This window comes from Ursus maritimus, unplaced genomic scaffold, assembly GCF_017311325.1.
Source record: "Ursus maritimus isolate PB19 unplaced genomic scaffold, ASM1731132v1 scaffold_19, whole genome shotgun sequence".
In the NCBI taxonomy this organism is placed as follows: Eukaryota; Metazoa; Chordata; class Mammalia; order Carnivora; family Ursidae; genus Ursus; species Ursus maritimus.
The window spans coordinates 5,718,539-5,735,213 of NW_024424341.1; the positions used below are offsets into that span (position 1 = coordinate 5,718,539).

The following is a 16,675-nucleotide window of genomic DNA, read 5'->3' on the forward strand; positions in this document are numbered from 1 at the left end:
GGGAGAGGGAGAAGCAGACTCCATGTTGAGCCCAATGTGGGCCTGATCCCACAACCCTGAGATCACGATCTGACCCAAAATCAAGAGTTGGATGCTTAGAAAAACAGACACACAGATCAATGGAACAGAATAGAGACTCCAGAAATGGACTCTCCACTCTATGGTTGACTAATCTTTGACAAAGCAGGAAAAAACATCCAATGGAAAAAGGAAAAAGACAGTCTCTTCAATAAATGGTGCTGGGAAAATTGGACAGCTATATACAGAAGAATGAAACTCAACCATTCTCTCACACCATACACAAAGATAAACTCTAAATGGATTAAAGACCTCAATATGAGACAGGAATCCATCAAAATCATAGAGGAGAACATAGGCAGTAACCTCTTTGACATCACCCACAGCAACTTCTTTCATGACATGTCTCCAAAGGCAAGGGAAACAAAAGCAAAAATGAATTTTTGGGACTTCATCAAGATAAAAAGCTTCTGTACAGCAAAGGAAACAGTCGAGAAAACAAAGAGGCAGCCTACGGAATAGGAGAAGATATTTGCAAATGACACTACAGATAAAGGGCTGGTATCCAAGATCTATAAAGAACTTCTCAAACTCAACACCCAAAAAACAAATAATCCACTCAAGAAATGGGCAGAAGACATGAACAGACACTTTTCCGATGAAGACATTCAATGGCTAACAGACACACGAAAAAATGTTCAACATCGTTAGCCATTAGGGAAATTAAAATCAAAACCATATTGAGATACCACCTTAGACCAGTTAGAATAGCAAAAATTGACAAGGCAAGAAAACAACAGATGTTGGAGAGGATGTGGAGAGGGGGGAACCCTCTTATACTGTTGGTGGGAATGCAAGTTGGTAAAGTTCCAATGTTTTCACTTTGGAAAACAGTGTGGAGGTTCCTCAAAAAGTTAAAAATAGAGCTACCCTATGATCCAGCAATTGCACTACTGAGTATTTACCCCAAAGATACAGATGTAGTGAAAAGAAGGGCCATATGCACCCCAATGTCCACAACAGCCAAACTGTGGAAGGAGCCAAGATGCCCTTCAACAGACAAATGGATAAAGAAGATGTGGTCCATATATACAATGGAATATTACTCAGCCCTCAGAAAGGATGATTACCGAACATTTGCATCAAAATGTATGGAACTGGAGGAGATTTTGCTAAGTGAAATAAGTCAAGCAAAGAAAGACACCATATGGTTTCACTTATTTGTGGAACATAAGGAATAGCAGGGAGGACATTAGGAGAAGGAAGGGAAAAATGAAGTGGGGGAAAACAGAGAGAGAGAGATGAACCATGAGAGACTATGGACTCCAGTAAACAAACAGAGTTTTAGAGGGGAGGTGGGGGATGGGCTAGCCCAGTGATGGGTACCAAGGAGGGCATGTATTGCATGGAGCACTGGGTGTTATACACGAACAATGAACCATGGAACACTACATCAAAAACTAAAGATGTACTGTATGGTGACTAACATAACATAAAAAAAAAAAAGTTGGATGCTTAACCAACTGAGCCACCCAGGAACCCCGTATTTTGAATTAATTTTTATATATGGCGTGACATAGGGTTCCAACTTCATTCTTTTGCATATCCAGCATGGTATCCCAATACCATTTATTGAAAAGGCTATTCTTTCCCATTCAATTTCCTTAGACCTTTACTAAAAGTCAATTGACAATTTTTCCGGCTATTTCTGCATGTTTATTTTTCCATATGAACCTTCAAATCAGCTTGTCTAACTCAATAAAACAACTTGTTAGGAGTTTTATTAAAATTGCATTGATTTTATAAATTAACTTGGGAGGATTAACATCTTTATGATGTTTGAATCATCCTATTCAAGAACAAGGGATGTTTTACCATTTGCTGAAATCTGCTTTAGTGTCCTTTTAGGAACATTTAAAATTTTCCTTGTATAGGTTTTAGGCTGTTCTTATTAAATTTATTCCTAAACATTTAACCCTCCATGTTGTTATTGTAAATGGGCTTTTCTCTAATATGATGTTCAGTATAAGCTATTTCTATATATGAAAGCTGATTTTGTATGTTAATTTTACATCATGATCCTACACCCAATTCTTTTACTGTACGAGTTAGTTTTATTATTAATTCTCTGGAGTCCAGCTATACTTTGATCTGCAAATAGATATTGTTCTACTTGTTCTTTACCCATTTTTTATGCCTCTTATTGATTTCTCTTACCTAGTTGCCTTGGCTAATTTACCTCTAACATAATGCTGAATAGTAGTGAAGATAGTGAGGATGCTTGCCTTGTTTCTGATATGAATGGAAATGCCTGTAGTGTTCGCCCATTTAAATAAGATAGTAGCTTTAATGCTAAGATATCAAATTAAAAAACTACTCTTCAGGGGCACCTAGGTGGCACAGCGGTTGGGCGTCTGCCTTTGGCTCAGGGCGTGATCCCGGCGTTATGGGATCGAGCCCCACATCAGGCTCCTCTGCTATGAGCCTGCTTCTTCCTCTCCCACTCTCCTGCTGTGTTCCCTCTCTCGCTAGCTGTCTCTATCTTTGTCAAATAAATAAATAAAATCTTAAAAAAAAAAAAGTACTCTTCAAATCCTTTTCTCTTGAGTTTCTCTATCATGAGTGGGTACTTAATTTTGCCACAGGTTTTCTCAGCATCTACAGAAATAACCTTATTGTTTTTTCTTTGTATTTATTAACATGGTATATGATACTAATAGGTTTCCTTATATTGTACCAATTCTGCATTCCTGGAATAAATCCTGCCTTAGAACTTCTGCCTTTGTTTCTCCCTCTGCCTAGAATTTACTTTCCCTAGTTTTCATATGTCTAGCCCCTTCACCCATTCAGACCTTATAAAATATCTCCTCCTCAGAGATCTATTCCCTGGACCACTCAATCAAAAGTAGCCTTCCAATTAACCTATAGGAAAGTACCCTATTTTAATTTCCTACCCAGCACTTATTACTGATATTTTCCCTGTATATCCCACATGCGCAATCCTAGGTATATATCTTCAATCACTACAACAGTACTGAATCTGTCTTGGAAGTAGACTTATTGCTGTATGACCAAGACACATAGTACCTGGCATATGTTAGGCACTCAATAATTGTTTGTAATCAATCTACTACCATTTTGAATTCACTACTGTTACAACATGTGATTTTATCATAGGATAAAAAAAGGAGTAACAAAAACCCACCTCTGAATACACTTACGGCATAAATCTAGATTTCTCAACTTTAAAGAGAAAGCTAGAAACTCAAAATTGAAAGTGGGCAATTTTTTAGCTAGTCTAAATAAGTCAATCAAAAAAAATAACTGGTACTTTAAAACTTACAATACTTAAATCAAGGTTCCCTTTCTTCTAATTAACACTTTCTAATTAAAATTTTTCATTAAAATTTGTTACAAAATTTATAAGTAAAGGAGTTAACATTTAAGTTAGATAAAGAACAAATCAATGTAAATGACTTATTGTATCTAATAAAAACCAAAGATACACTTCAATAGATTTTAGTAATATAATTTTACCAGCAAAAAAAAATTTAACTAACAAAAATTAATTTTAACTTTATATAATGGAAACCATAAAAAAAAGAAAAGTGGTAAATTCTCTCAATTACCTGTAAAAGATGATGATTTCTCTGAGTTTTTTACTTTTAGAAGTTTCCTATTAATAAACACATAACCACAGGGACAAGATTTACACGCAACAGGAACCTGGAGGGGGAAAAAAGGAAAAAAAAATATTACTATTTTACTATTTATTAAACTTCTGAAGTGTTTATGTGGTCTCTTCAATTAAGCAATAAGTTACTTGAAGGTAGAGATCACATTTTTACTTAAACTCTACCTCCTCACAAAAATTATTCAAGATAGGAAATCATACCCATCCCATTCTCCTAGTCCTTTACAGTTCCACGCATATGATAAATGTTTAATAACAACTGATGTGAATGACCACAGGAAGAATGTAAAGTAAAAAAACTATTTCCTAAAATGTCAGTCTGAGAATAGTTACAACATGGATTAGACTAGAAAAAAGCAACTGGTTAGGAAATTATTACATTAATCCCCAGATGAGAGGCTGCTGACCTGTTCTGCAATGCTGGCAGGGGAATGTACTTCAAAAAAAAAAAAAAAAAAAAAGAGTACATTTGACAGACATTTTAAAGGGAGGAAGAAACAAGACTCAGACACAAATTGATTACTAATGATAAAAAAGAACTGAAAACTTGTGATTTCTTTTCCATCCATCAGTTATTTCAGAGTATGTTGTTTAATTTCTACAAACTTTTGAATTTTCGAGTTTTCCTTTCTATTGTTGATTTCTAACTTCATCCTGTTGTGATTGGAGAAGATTTGAACGATATCAGTCTTAAAAAATGAACTTTGCCATATACAAATATTTCAAGATGGACTGTAGACCTACAAGGAAAATTTTAAACTATGAAACTTCTAGAAAATACTAAAAAAAAATCTGCCTTCAAGAGTTTGAACATGAGAGAGGAAGAGGGCCAGTACCAATTCCTGGAAAAGGATCATTTACAATAGCCAGTTTGAGGAAAAGGAACATGGAAGACTACAAAATAAGTGCTAGACATAGGTTCTCCTAGTCTCCAGTAGATAAAAGACCTTTAACAAATCTTATAAGCACTGCAGGTTTCTGTTTTCTTTTCTAAGGTCTTTACTGCCTGAAGTAGTTTGTGATCTTCGCATAGTTTTAAGTGAAAAAATGATTATGTCATTTAACAGCTTTATTAAGTTATAATAAACATACAATAAACTATACATATTTATAATGTACAATTTGACACGTTTTGACAATTGCATATGCCCATGAAACCACCACCACCATCAAGATAGTGAATATATCCATCATCTCTAAGTTTCCTCATACGCCTTTGTAATCTACCCACCTACCTCTCTCAATATCCCCAAGCAACTACTGGACAGCTTTCTGTCACTACAGATCAGTTTGAATTTTCTAGAATTTTACGTAAATGGAATCATAAGTACATGCTCTTTTTTTGTTTAGCTTCTTTCACTTCGCATAATTGAGATTTGTCCCTGTTTTTGCATATAACAAGTTCTTTCCTTTTATTGCTGAATATTATTCCATGTGAAGATATACCAGTTTATTTGTACATGTTGACTGTTTCCATTTTTAGCTATTACAAATAAAGCTATTATGAACTTTCATACAAAAGTCTTTGTGTGTGTGTGTGTGTGTGTGTGTGTATACACACATTCTTTCCTCTTGAATAAATAGCTAAAAGTGGAAATGGCTGGATCATATGGTAGCTTTACCTTTTTAAGAAAACTGACAACTATTTCCCAAAGAGATTGTACTGTTTTACATTCCCACCAGCAGTGTATGAGATGTCCGGTTCCTCCACATCCTCATCAATATTTGATATGTTCTTTTTAACTTTTATTCCAGTAGGGTCTCACTATGGTTAGATGCATGTCCCTAGACTAATGATGTTGAGCATTTTTCTATAAGGTTATGTGCTGTCTGTAAGCACTCTGGTGAAGTGTCTATTCAAATTTTTGCCTATTTTTTAATTGGGTTGTTTTCTTATTATTAACCTTTGAGAGCCCAACATTCTGGAAACAAGTCCTCTAATACATATATGCTTTTCAAAGGTTATTTGTTCATGTCGTCTTTCCTTTTTCTAAACAGTGATTTTCAAAGAACAGAAGTTTTAATTTGGATTAAGTCCAATTTATCATTTTTTTCTTTTATGGATCATACTTTTGGTGGTGTAACACCAAACAATTGCCTAACTTAAGTTCACAAAGATTTTTATTTTGATTTATTTATTTTTAAAGATTTTATTTATTTATTTGACAGAGAGAGAGAGACAGCCAGCAAGAGAGGGAACACAGGCAGGGGGAGTGGGAGAAGAAGAAGCAGGCTCCCAGTGGAGGAGCCTGATATGGGGCTCAATCCCAGGACTCCGGGATCACACCCTAAGCCGAAGGCAGACGCTTAACGACTGAGCCACCCAGGCGCCTCACACAAAGATTTTTAAATATTTTTTGAAGTTTCACAGTTTAAAATTTTCCATGTAGGTGCACTGGGTGTTATACACAACTAATGAATCATCGAGCCTTACAGCAGAAACCGGGGATATACTGTATGGTGACTAACGTAATATAATAAAAAAATCATTTAAAAAAATAAATAAAATAAAATTTTCCATGTAGGTCTACAATCCATCTTGAAATACTATTTGTATATGGCACAGGTAAGAATTAAAGCTCATTTTTTTAAAGAATTACTTATTTGAGAGAGAGAGAGAGAAGGGTTCCGGAAAGGGGCAGGGGAAGAGGGAGAGGGAGAGAGAAACCTAAGTAACTTTACGCTGAGCACAGGGCCCAACATGGGGCTCGATCTCACAACCCTGAGATCACGATCTGAACCAAAACCAAGAGTTGGATACTTAACCGACTGTGCCACCCAGGTGCCTCAAGTTCATTTTTCAAGACAGATATCAAAGTAACTTCTCCAACCACAGTAGGACGAAGTTAGAAATCAACAACAGAAAGGAAAACTAGAAAATTCAAAAAAATTTTAGAAATTAAACAACATACTCTGAAATAACCAATGGATCAAAAAAGAAATCATATGGAAAATTAGAAAATAGAGATGAATGAAAACAAAAATACAACCTACCAAAACTCATAGGACACAGTGAAAGCAATGCTAGGGAGGAAAGTTATACAGCTGTAAAAGCTTACATTAAGAAGATCTCAAATCAACAATCTAACTTTACAACTTAAAGAACTAGAAAAAGAAGAGCAAACTAAATCCAAGCCAACATAAAGAGGGAAATAATAAAGATTAGAGATAAAACAGAGAATAGAGAAACAATAAAGAAAATTAATGAAACGAAAGTTGGTTGCTTTGAAAAGATGAACAAAACTGACAAGCCTTTTGCTAGAGACAAAAAAAAAAAAGACTTAATTACAGACATACCTTATTTTATGGCACTTTGCTTTTTTGTGCTTCACAGATACTCTGGGTTTTACATATTGAAGGTTTGTGGCAACCCTGTGTGGAGGAAATCTATCAGCACCATTTTTCCAGTAGCATTCACTCACTTTGTGTCTTTTGTCATATTGTGGTAATTTTTGAAATATTTCAAACTTTTTCATTATTATCTTTGTTATGGTGATCTGTGATCAGTGATCTTTGATGTTACTATTTTGATTGTTTTGGAGTGCGATGAAACAACACCCATAAAAGACAGCAAACTTAATTGATAAATGTGTGTGTTCTGAATGCTCTACTACTTGGCCATTCCCCCATCTATCTTCCTCTGCTCAGGCTTCCCTGTAACCTAAGACACAGCAATATTGAAATTAGGCCAGTTAATAACCCTACAATGGCCGTTAAGCATTCAAGTTAAAGGAAAAGGCACATATCTCTCATTTTAAATCCAAAGCTAGAACTGATTAAGCTTATAGTACAAAAGGCACGTCAAAAGCCAAGAAAGGCTGAAAGTCAGGCCTCTTACGCCAAACAGCCAAATTATAAATGCAAAGAAAAATTTCTTGAAGGAAATGGTGCTACTACAGTGAACACACGAATGATAAGAAAGTGAAACAGCTTTATAGTTGATATGCAGGAAATTTTAGTGGTCTGGAAAAAAAAAAGACCAAACCAGCCACAACATTCCTTTAAGCCAAAGCCTAATTCAGAGCAAGGCCAAAACTCTATTCAAGTCTATGAAGGCTGAGACAGAAAGCAAATTAGTGGTTGCTAGGGGCTGGAAAGAGGGTGGCATTGACAGTTACTGCTTAATGGAAACAAGGTCTCACTTCAGAGTGATAAAAATGTTCTGGAATTAGTGGTGATGGTTGTACAACACTGTAAATATATTAATGCCACTGAAGTAGACCCTTTAACATGGTTTAAATGGTGAATTTTATCTTTTTTACCATAATGAAAAAAATCAACTGTATTTCTATACACAATGAACACTGATAAAATGAAAATTTTAAAACAATTCCACTCATAATAGCATCCAAAAAATTGAATTCATAGGGATAAATTTACAAAATATGTACAAAATCTGTACAATGAAAACTACACACACTGCTGAGTGAAATATTTAGAGGAGACAGTAAATTTTTCTTACCAAGGGAGGGAAGGTAAAAAGAGGTAATTATTTTGAAAAGAGAGACACTGCATTATGGCATAAAAGATGCCTTACAGATGTTTTTAATTGAAGGAGTTTTAAGTGAATTCTACTTTTTCTAGTTAAGAATAACCAAATTTTACAGACCAAGGAAACAGTTAAAAAAATTTCATGGGATTATGACATGTTAGTAAAGGGTTAACAAATGTCCTTCCTGAGAAAAAAGACCTTTGGTCAAGTCTACCATTCTGACCCTGTCCGCCAAATCAAATAATATTAGGCAATATTGCTTATGGTAAAAATGGCCCATAATTGACATCTGGACTGGAAGGCATGAGGTGAGAAGCTAGAGTTTTAGGCTTCCCTAAGTACAATAAATATAATCATGCCATTCCCTGAAAAACCTTGGAAGCAAAGGCCTTACTCGTGGGCTAAGAAACATGAAATTTCTAAGCCATGGTAAGTCTTGCAACCCCGGCACCGTTTTGTTTTCACATCTGAGCTGTCATCTGGGGAGGCAGAGAAAGCCCCTGTACGCTGTGAAGATCCTTACTGACCACCATTCTGATGCTGTAAAGATGCTTTACATTTTGATGTAAAGTTCCATGATTCATTACTTGCGTATAACACCCAGTGCACCATGCAATACGTGCCCTCCTTACTACCCATCACCAGCCTATCCCATTCCCCCTCCCCCCTCCCCTCTGAAGGAAGCCCTCAGTTTGGTTCCCAGAGTCCATAGTCTCTCATGGTTCGCTCCACCTTCTGTTTACCCCCCCTTTCTTTATCCCTTTCTTCTCCTACCAATCTTCCTACTTCTTATGTTCCATAAATGAGTGAAACCATATGATAATTGGCAAGAGAAACAAAAGATAAAATGAACTTGTGGGACTTCCATCAAGAAAAAAGCTTCTGCACAGCCAAGGAAACAGTCAAAAAAACTAAGAGGCAGCCCACGGAATGGGAGAATATATTTGCAAATGACACTACAGATAAAAGACTGGTATCCAAGATCTACAAAGAACTTCTCAAACTCAATACACAAGAAACAAATAAATCATAAAATGGGCAGAAGATATGAACAGACACTTTTCCAATGAAGACATACAAATGGCTAACAGACACATGAAAAAATGTTCAAAATCACTAGCCATCAGGGAAATTCAAATCAAAACCACAGTGAGATACCACCTTATGCCAGTTAAAATGGCAAAAATTGACAAGGCAGGAAACAACAATTGTTGGAGTGGATGTGATGCTGTTCTGAGGACCCGCGATGTTTGTATCTGGGCCCAGGGTAGGCCTGAAGGGCCAGCTGAACCCTAGACCACTGGTGGTCATAAAGCCGTTTCATGACCTTATGAACTTAGTTTATAAAACGGATATTAAAAATTCAAGAAACCACACACAGGTAGGAATGGCAAATTCATCTTTTTAAAAAGTTAGACAAATACATACCATTCTAAGGGGGGAGTGCCTAGAAAAGTAGGGCTTTAACAGGGACTAAGTAGTCAGTGGTGTTCTATTAAAAATTCAGAACAAGGTAATGATTATTTGGGTTATGTAAAGTATTAAAGAGCATATTAAGATCACAAATTTACTAACATCTAAAAAGAAAATATCACTATCGCTGCGGCCCTTTTTGTCACCGTAGACATCTGATGGAAACAAAGCAACCCTGCGTGGCAGGAGCGGCTTTCGGAGCCAGGAGCCTGGACTCGGAGTTGGGCACCGTGGGCATTCTCGTCGGGCCAGAAGGGGGCTGAAGGGGCCGTGCTCGCCCACTTGGGCCACTGCCCCCTCACTCCCGCCGCTGTCACCCACAGCCGGCCGGGCGACTCTGGGAGGGTCCGGACTGGGCGCCCGGTCCACGCCAGACAAACCCACGCCTCCCTCCCGCGCCACGGGCCGCAGGACACACACGGTCGCCCGGCTAACGCCGCCAGGTGGGCACCGGCCGGACTGCGAACCCGGGAGTCTCCCTGGCATTCCCTCGGCTCAGCCCGGCCTCCCACCGGGCTCCCACCGCGGCCACCGAGCCCAAGGGCCAGACCACCCGGCGAGGCGGCCTCTCCACAGCCAACGGCCGCGGGCAACGGCCGCCCGCCCGCGCACCCGCCCCGCCGGCCCCCGGGCCAGGCCCCCGGCGCCCACCTGTTGGTCGCACTCGGGGCACGATTTGGTGGCCATCTTCACTTTCTTGGCTTGAGTTGCAGACATGCTCCTCTCCTGCAGCGGCGGCGGCGGCGGCGGCAGCAGCTCCGGCTCCTCCCCTCGTACCTCAGCAGCCCAGCCTCCCCACCCGGTCCCCCTTAGCCAGACTGAGGCTTGAACGGGAGCGCGCGCGCCTCCGCGAGCGCGCGCGGATTCTGCGAGCCGGAGGGGCGGGGCAGAGCGTGCGCCCGCAGCGGCCACGGGCCTCTCGCGCCTGCTCCGCGGGACCGAGGAGCGCGCTCCCACCCGCACCGCGCGGGTCCTCGAGCGCTTCCCGATTCTCACGAGAGGAGACTGTCTGAATCGTCCAGCGGCACAATAGCCACGCCTTCTCTCGGCCCTGCGGACGGCGTGGGGGCGTGGTTTGGATGGGACTCGGCTGTAACGGGCGTCAGGTTTGACCAACGAATGCACAGATAGGGCGGGTCGTGGCGCTGGACACGCCCTTTCCCCGCGGGAGGAAGGAGAACGTGAGTGAGAGGTGAAAGGGAAAGCGCTTACGCAGGTCCTAGCGTTTAATACGCTTAAGAAATGTCAGCAACTGTAGTCATTGAGGGACTGTAACAGACATCTGATTAATGGTGTGGATCTAGGGTCAAGTATGGAAAATGCATTCATTTATTTAATTAATAATTGTCTAAGCCCCACTGTCAGGCAAATTTGAATTAAATGCAGTCTGCTCTGGAAGAGGACACTTTAGGTATTTAGACCCGTGCTACTTACTGTCCACGAAGAAGGACCAGTTTTTTTTTAATCCATCGGTCACTGATACCTAACTAAATTAAGATTAAAAATAAATTACACCTAGCGATGCCTGGGTGTCTCAGGTCATGATCCCAGGGTGCTGGGATGGAGAGCCCTCCATCAGGCTCCCTGCTCAGGGGAAAGCCTGCTTCTCCCTCTCCCTCTGCTGCTCCCCCTGCTTGTGCTCTCTCTCTCTGTCAAATAAATAAAATTTTTAAAAAATTACACGTAGATTAAAGTGGAAAAAATTACACAAAATGCAATTTCATTTTTTAAATGTGAAATTCAACAGACATAAATTTACATTTCAATAAACAATCGGAACAGAGGAAATAATTTAAGAAATTGTACACTTTGCTTAGGGAAAATTTGCTAATTAGCATTTATTACAGTGAATGGCTATTACAGAAGTTTTTGTTCTACAGTTGTAACTAAAGCAAAGATATGAGTGAAATTCTATTCTCTTATAAATGCCTCTAAGCACGCTTAGAATGAATACATTGAGTATAAATATTTAAAGCTTTCAGTGTGACATGATATTGTTTCTTGTTTGGTCATTTAAACTAGGTTGGATTGATAAAAGCACTACTTAGAGGAAAATTTATGTCTAAACTAGTTCTAAGTTCTCATGGTAGGAAAACTATCTCATAGAGGTATGTTAATGGAACTAGAAGAATAGATTTTAAAGCAACTTCAGTAAATTCATGGTTCATTCTTAACCTTTACCCAAAATGAACTGATGATATATTTTCAAAATTCATATTTAATCCTCATAAGTGGGTAGGTCCAACAGTTTATCCCATAGAGTAATAATTAAAATTTTAAATATCTTCCAATAAAAAAAATGGGTTCCAGATCTATGATTTTCCTATGAAGCAATCTTCTTTTGAGGGAAAGTACAATTCGAACTGTTCTATCATATTTGTAAAATATTTAATTATATTTTTTTCACAGGTGTCCAATGTCAAGTCTTATTGAAAATGTTTTTAGAATATGAAAATAACAATATGTAAAATCTCTGTTCCTCCAATTTTTCTAAGTTAAATTTTTGTTCTTCCGTCTTAACTGCCATATGTTGCACTCCTTCCTTCCATTAAAATAGTAAGATCCAAATATCACCCACAAAACACTAGCAAACTAAATTCAGCACGTATTAAAAGATTTGTAGATCCCAAAAAAACCACGATGTTCTAATATGATAACATGTTTCAAAAAAAAAGTTTATATATCATGGCCAAGTGAGATTTATTCCCAGAGTGCAGGGACGGTTCTACCTACAAAAACCATTCAATGTAATAAACTACAGGAGTAGGAGTTTTCTAACATCCTCCCCTCAAAGAACCCTGATTTTGACAACCCTGGTGAATGAGAGTATCCATTGTGGGAATCCAACAGTCCAGTGGAGAAGTTCTAGCACGCCTTGGGGAAAGAAAAAAAAAAATCCAAAACTGGATTTGAAGAAATCCATTGCATTGAAGAAAGTAGGAGAAATCGTTTTACTTTATCTGTATCTCCATTCTCACAGAGTGGCACGGCTTAGTACCGAAAGGAGCACTTTGGCCTGCAATTTCTCCCACAGCAGAAAGTGAGAGCATGTGAGTGAGTGCCCAGCTTCCCCCGCTATGTGAGACACTGCCAAAGAGGCCCACCTTTTTCTTACCCCATCTGGAATCCTGAGGTAAGCTGCACACCCGAGGGTGAGGAGAGAATACGAGCATAGCGGGCAGGACTTCGAGTGTAGCACAGAGACGTGGAACGTATGTAACTGCTTTGTGGACTTCATTACAAGGGCCATCACGAATCACTGCAGAGGTCTTGCCTGCAGATTCCCCCAACCGGCCCTCAGGCATCCCTAATGCTCTCTACACCTCACCCACATAACCTGCGCCCGCCACACACACACCCATTGTGGTCAGTTCCCTGTGTGTGCCCGTGAGAGTGGCAAGTGCAAGCATTGGCAGAGGGCTCGTGAACACACACGGAAAGCTGGCCCAACTCTGCAAGATCGTGAGAAAGCAAACAAAGCTCAACATTCACCACGATCCTAGGGAAAGCTGAAGCTGTCAGTTAGCAGTAGGTCTAGCTTTGCAAAAAGAAGGCATATAATCTTAAGAATGCCACACACACACACACACACACACACACACACACACAAAGGGAACAAGAAGTGTGGAGCAGGCATACCCATAGAAAAGGTCTGAGGAAATCTCAGAATCCCTAGACAGGCTGACAGAAATCATTTCTCTCCCAAAGCCAGACAGTAAAGACTGGAGGAGGTTACCACTTCTTCAAATGCCAAGACAGTAATCCAACACTTCAAGGAACATGAAAAATCAAGGAACTATGAAACCACCAAAGGAACACAACAATTTTTCAGGAACCAACCCAAAAGAAAGGGAGATCTATGTTTTGAATAAGACAAAATTCAAAATAGTGGCTTTAGGGAAGCTTAGTAACCTGCAAAGAAACAAAGAAAAACAATTCAAAAAATCAGAAAACAACACATGAACAAAATGAGAAGTTTAACAGAGAGACAGAAATCACAAAAGAGCTGAACAGAAATTGTGGAGCTGAAGAACAATGAATGAAGTGAGAATTGTAATAGCAAACATCAACAACCGACTTGATAGAAAGAAAGAATCTCAACTCGAAGACGAATCACTTAAATTGTCTATTCAGAGATCAACAACAACAAAAAGAATGAAAAGGAGTGAAGAAAGACTACATGGATTATGAAATACCATCAACTGAAACAATTTCTGCATTTTGGGAATACCAGAAGGAAAGGAGAGGGAGGAAGGGGCAGAAAACTCATTTAAAGAAATAATGACTGAGGGGGTGCCTCGGCGGCTCAGTCAGTTAAGCATCTGCCTTTGTCTCAGGTCATGATCCCAGGGTCCTGGGGTCAAACACCCCATTGAGGTCCCTGCTCAGGTCCTTGCTCAGCGGGGAGTCTGCTTCTCCCTCTGCCTGCCACTCCCTCTGCTTGTGCTCTCTCTCTCTCTGACAAATAAATAAGTAAAAATCTTGAAAGAAAAGAAAAGAAGCTCATAGGTCCCCAAACAGATTCAACCCAAAGATATCTTCTACAAATACATTATAATAAAAGTCTTAAAGAGAAAATATTAAAAGCAAAAAAAAAAAAAAAAAAAAACCCTCTTCACATACAAGGTAAACTCCATAAAGCTATCAGTGCCATTCTCAGCACAAACCTTGATCACCAGGACAGAATAAGATGAAAAATCGAAGTACTGAAAGTAAAACACCGAGAATACTTCACCCGGCAAAGCTGTCATTCAGACGTGAAGGAGAGATAAAGAATTTCCCTGACAAGTGCAGTCTGAGCTAGTTAATCATCTCTGGATCTGCCATAAAGGAGTTCCTCAAGCTGAAATGAAAGGATGCTAACTACTGACATGAAAATATATACAAAAGTAAAATATATCGGTCAAGGTAAGAATATAGTAAATTACAGAATATTCATACTATAATTTGGTGTTATATAAATCACTTAACTCTAATGCAAAGGTTAAAGGACAAAGCATTAAATAACTATTGCTGCAATAGTTTATTGATGGATACACGATGTAAGAAGACAGATGCTGTGGGGCGCCTGGGTGGCACAGCGGTTAAGTGCCTGCCTTCGGCTCAGGGCGTGATCCCAGCATTATGGGATCGAGCCCCACATCAGGCTGCTCTGCTGGGAGCCTGCTCTTCCTCTCCCACTCCCCCTGCTTGTGTTCCCTCTCTCACTGGCTCTCTCTCTCTCTGTCAAATAAATAAATAAATAAATAAAATCTTAAAAAAAAAAAAAAGACAGATGTTGTGACATCAAAAACAAAATAGAAGGAGTAAAAGGGTAGTTTTTGTATGCAATCAAAATTAAGTTGTTATCAGCTTAGAATACACTGTTGTAACTACAAGAGGTTTTATGTAAGCCTCATGTGAACATTATTCAGTCATGAGAAAAAAGGAAATCCTGCTATGTGTGACAATATGCATGAGCCTAGAAAACGTAATGCTTGGTAAAATAAGCCAGACAGGTAAACACAAATACTGTATGATCGCACTTATATGTGGAATCTAAAAAACAAAACAAAACCATAAATAGGTCTAACTCATAGAAACAGAGTGAACGGCAGTTACCAGGGTCTGGGGAGTAGGGAATGTGGAAAGACGCTGGTCAAAGGTCATAAGCTTGCAGTTGTAGGATGAATAAGTTTTGTGGATCTGATGTACATACATCATGATGATTATAGTTAATCATACTGTCTTGTATACTTGAAATTTGCTAAGAGAGTAAATATTAAGCATTCTCACCTCTCAAACAAAACGTAGCTTAACTATGTAACATGATGGATATGTTAATTAATCTGCGTGTGGTAATCATTTCACAAAGTATATGTATATCAAATCACCACATTATACATGGTAAATACATACAATTTGAGTTGTCAATTATATCTCAATAAAGCTGGGAAAATGGAATGTACCAGATTAATAGAAAGAAGGGGGGAAACCACATGACCATTTTGATTGAGGCAAAAAAAATGCATGTCAACAAAAATCAACACCCTTTCATGATAAAAACATGTTTTCAACAGAAAACAGCAAGTGTTGGTGTGGATGGGAGACATTGGAACCCTTGTGCTTTGCAGCTGGGAATGTAAAATGAGGCAGCTGCTGTGGAAAGCAGTATAGAGCTTCCTTAAAAACTTCAACCTTACATTACCACCTGACGCAACAATTCCATATCTGGGTATGGACGCAAAGGAATTTGAAGAACAGACTCAAACAGATTTTTTTTTATAAAGGGATTTTTATTCTTTTTCTTCCAACTTTTTATACTAAGTGACTTTATTTTTTTTCCTCATGTTTTTATTTAATTTCTAGTGGGCTAACATACATTGCAATACTGGTTTCAGGAGTAGAATTGAGTGATTCATCACTTGCATACAACACCCATGGCCCAACATGACAAGCGCCTTCCTTAATGTCCATCACCCATCTAGCCCATCCCCCACCCACCTCCCTCCATCAACCCTCAGTTTGTTCTCTATCTTTAAGAGTCTTTTATGGCTTGTTTCCCTCTCTCTTTCTTTCCCCCCCCTTCCCATATGTTCATCTGTATTGTTTCTTAAATTCCCATATGAGTGAAATCATATGATATTTTTCTTTCTCTGACTTATTTTGCTTAGCATAATACACTCTAGCTCTATGCATGTCCTTGTAAATGGCAAGATTTCATTCTTTTTGATGGCTGAGTAATATTTCATTGTGTATCTATACCACATCTTTATCCATTCATCGGTCCACAGACATTTTGGCTCTTTCCATAGTTTGGTATTGTTGATAATGCTGCTATGAACATCGGGGTGCATGTGCCCCCTTTGAATCTGTATATTTTTATCCTTTGGGTAAATACCGAGTTGTGTAATTGCTGGATCGTAGGGTTGTTCTATTTTTAACTTTTTGAGGAACCTCCATACTGTCAAACAGATGTTTTTATAGCAATTTCCATAGCACCATTTGTCACAATAGTC

General features: G+C 38.9%; 1 protein-coding gene across 1 annotated transcript in view; it reads right to left on the reverse strand.

Annotated features, from left to right (window-relative positions):
• Nucleotides 1–16,675, reverse strand: part of LOC103673817 — a 42,155-nt gene that overhangs the window by 9,844 nt on the left and 15,636 nt on the right. The window contains exons 2-4 of the mRNA XM_040633083.1: nt 14,301–14,383; nt 10,329–10,896; nt 3,648–3,744 (exon numbers count right to left, since the gene is read on the reverse strand). Coding sequence (XP_040489017.1) covers nt 3,648–3,744; nt 10,329–10,896; nt 14,301–14,383 — 748 coding nt within the window. The remainder of the gene's footprint in view (nt 1–3,647; nt 3,745–10,328; nt 10,897–14,300; nt 14,384–16,675) is intronic.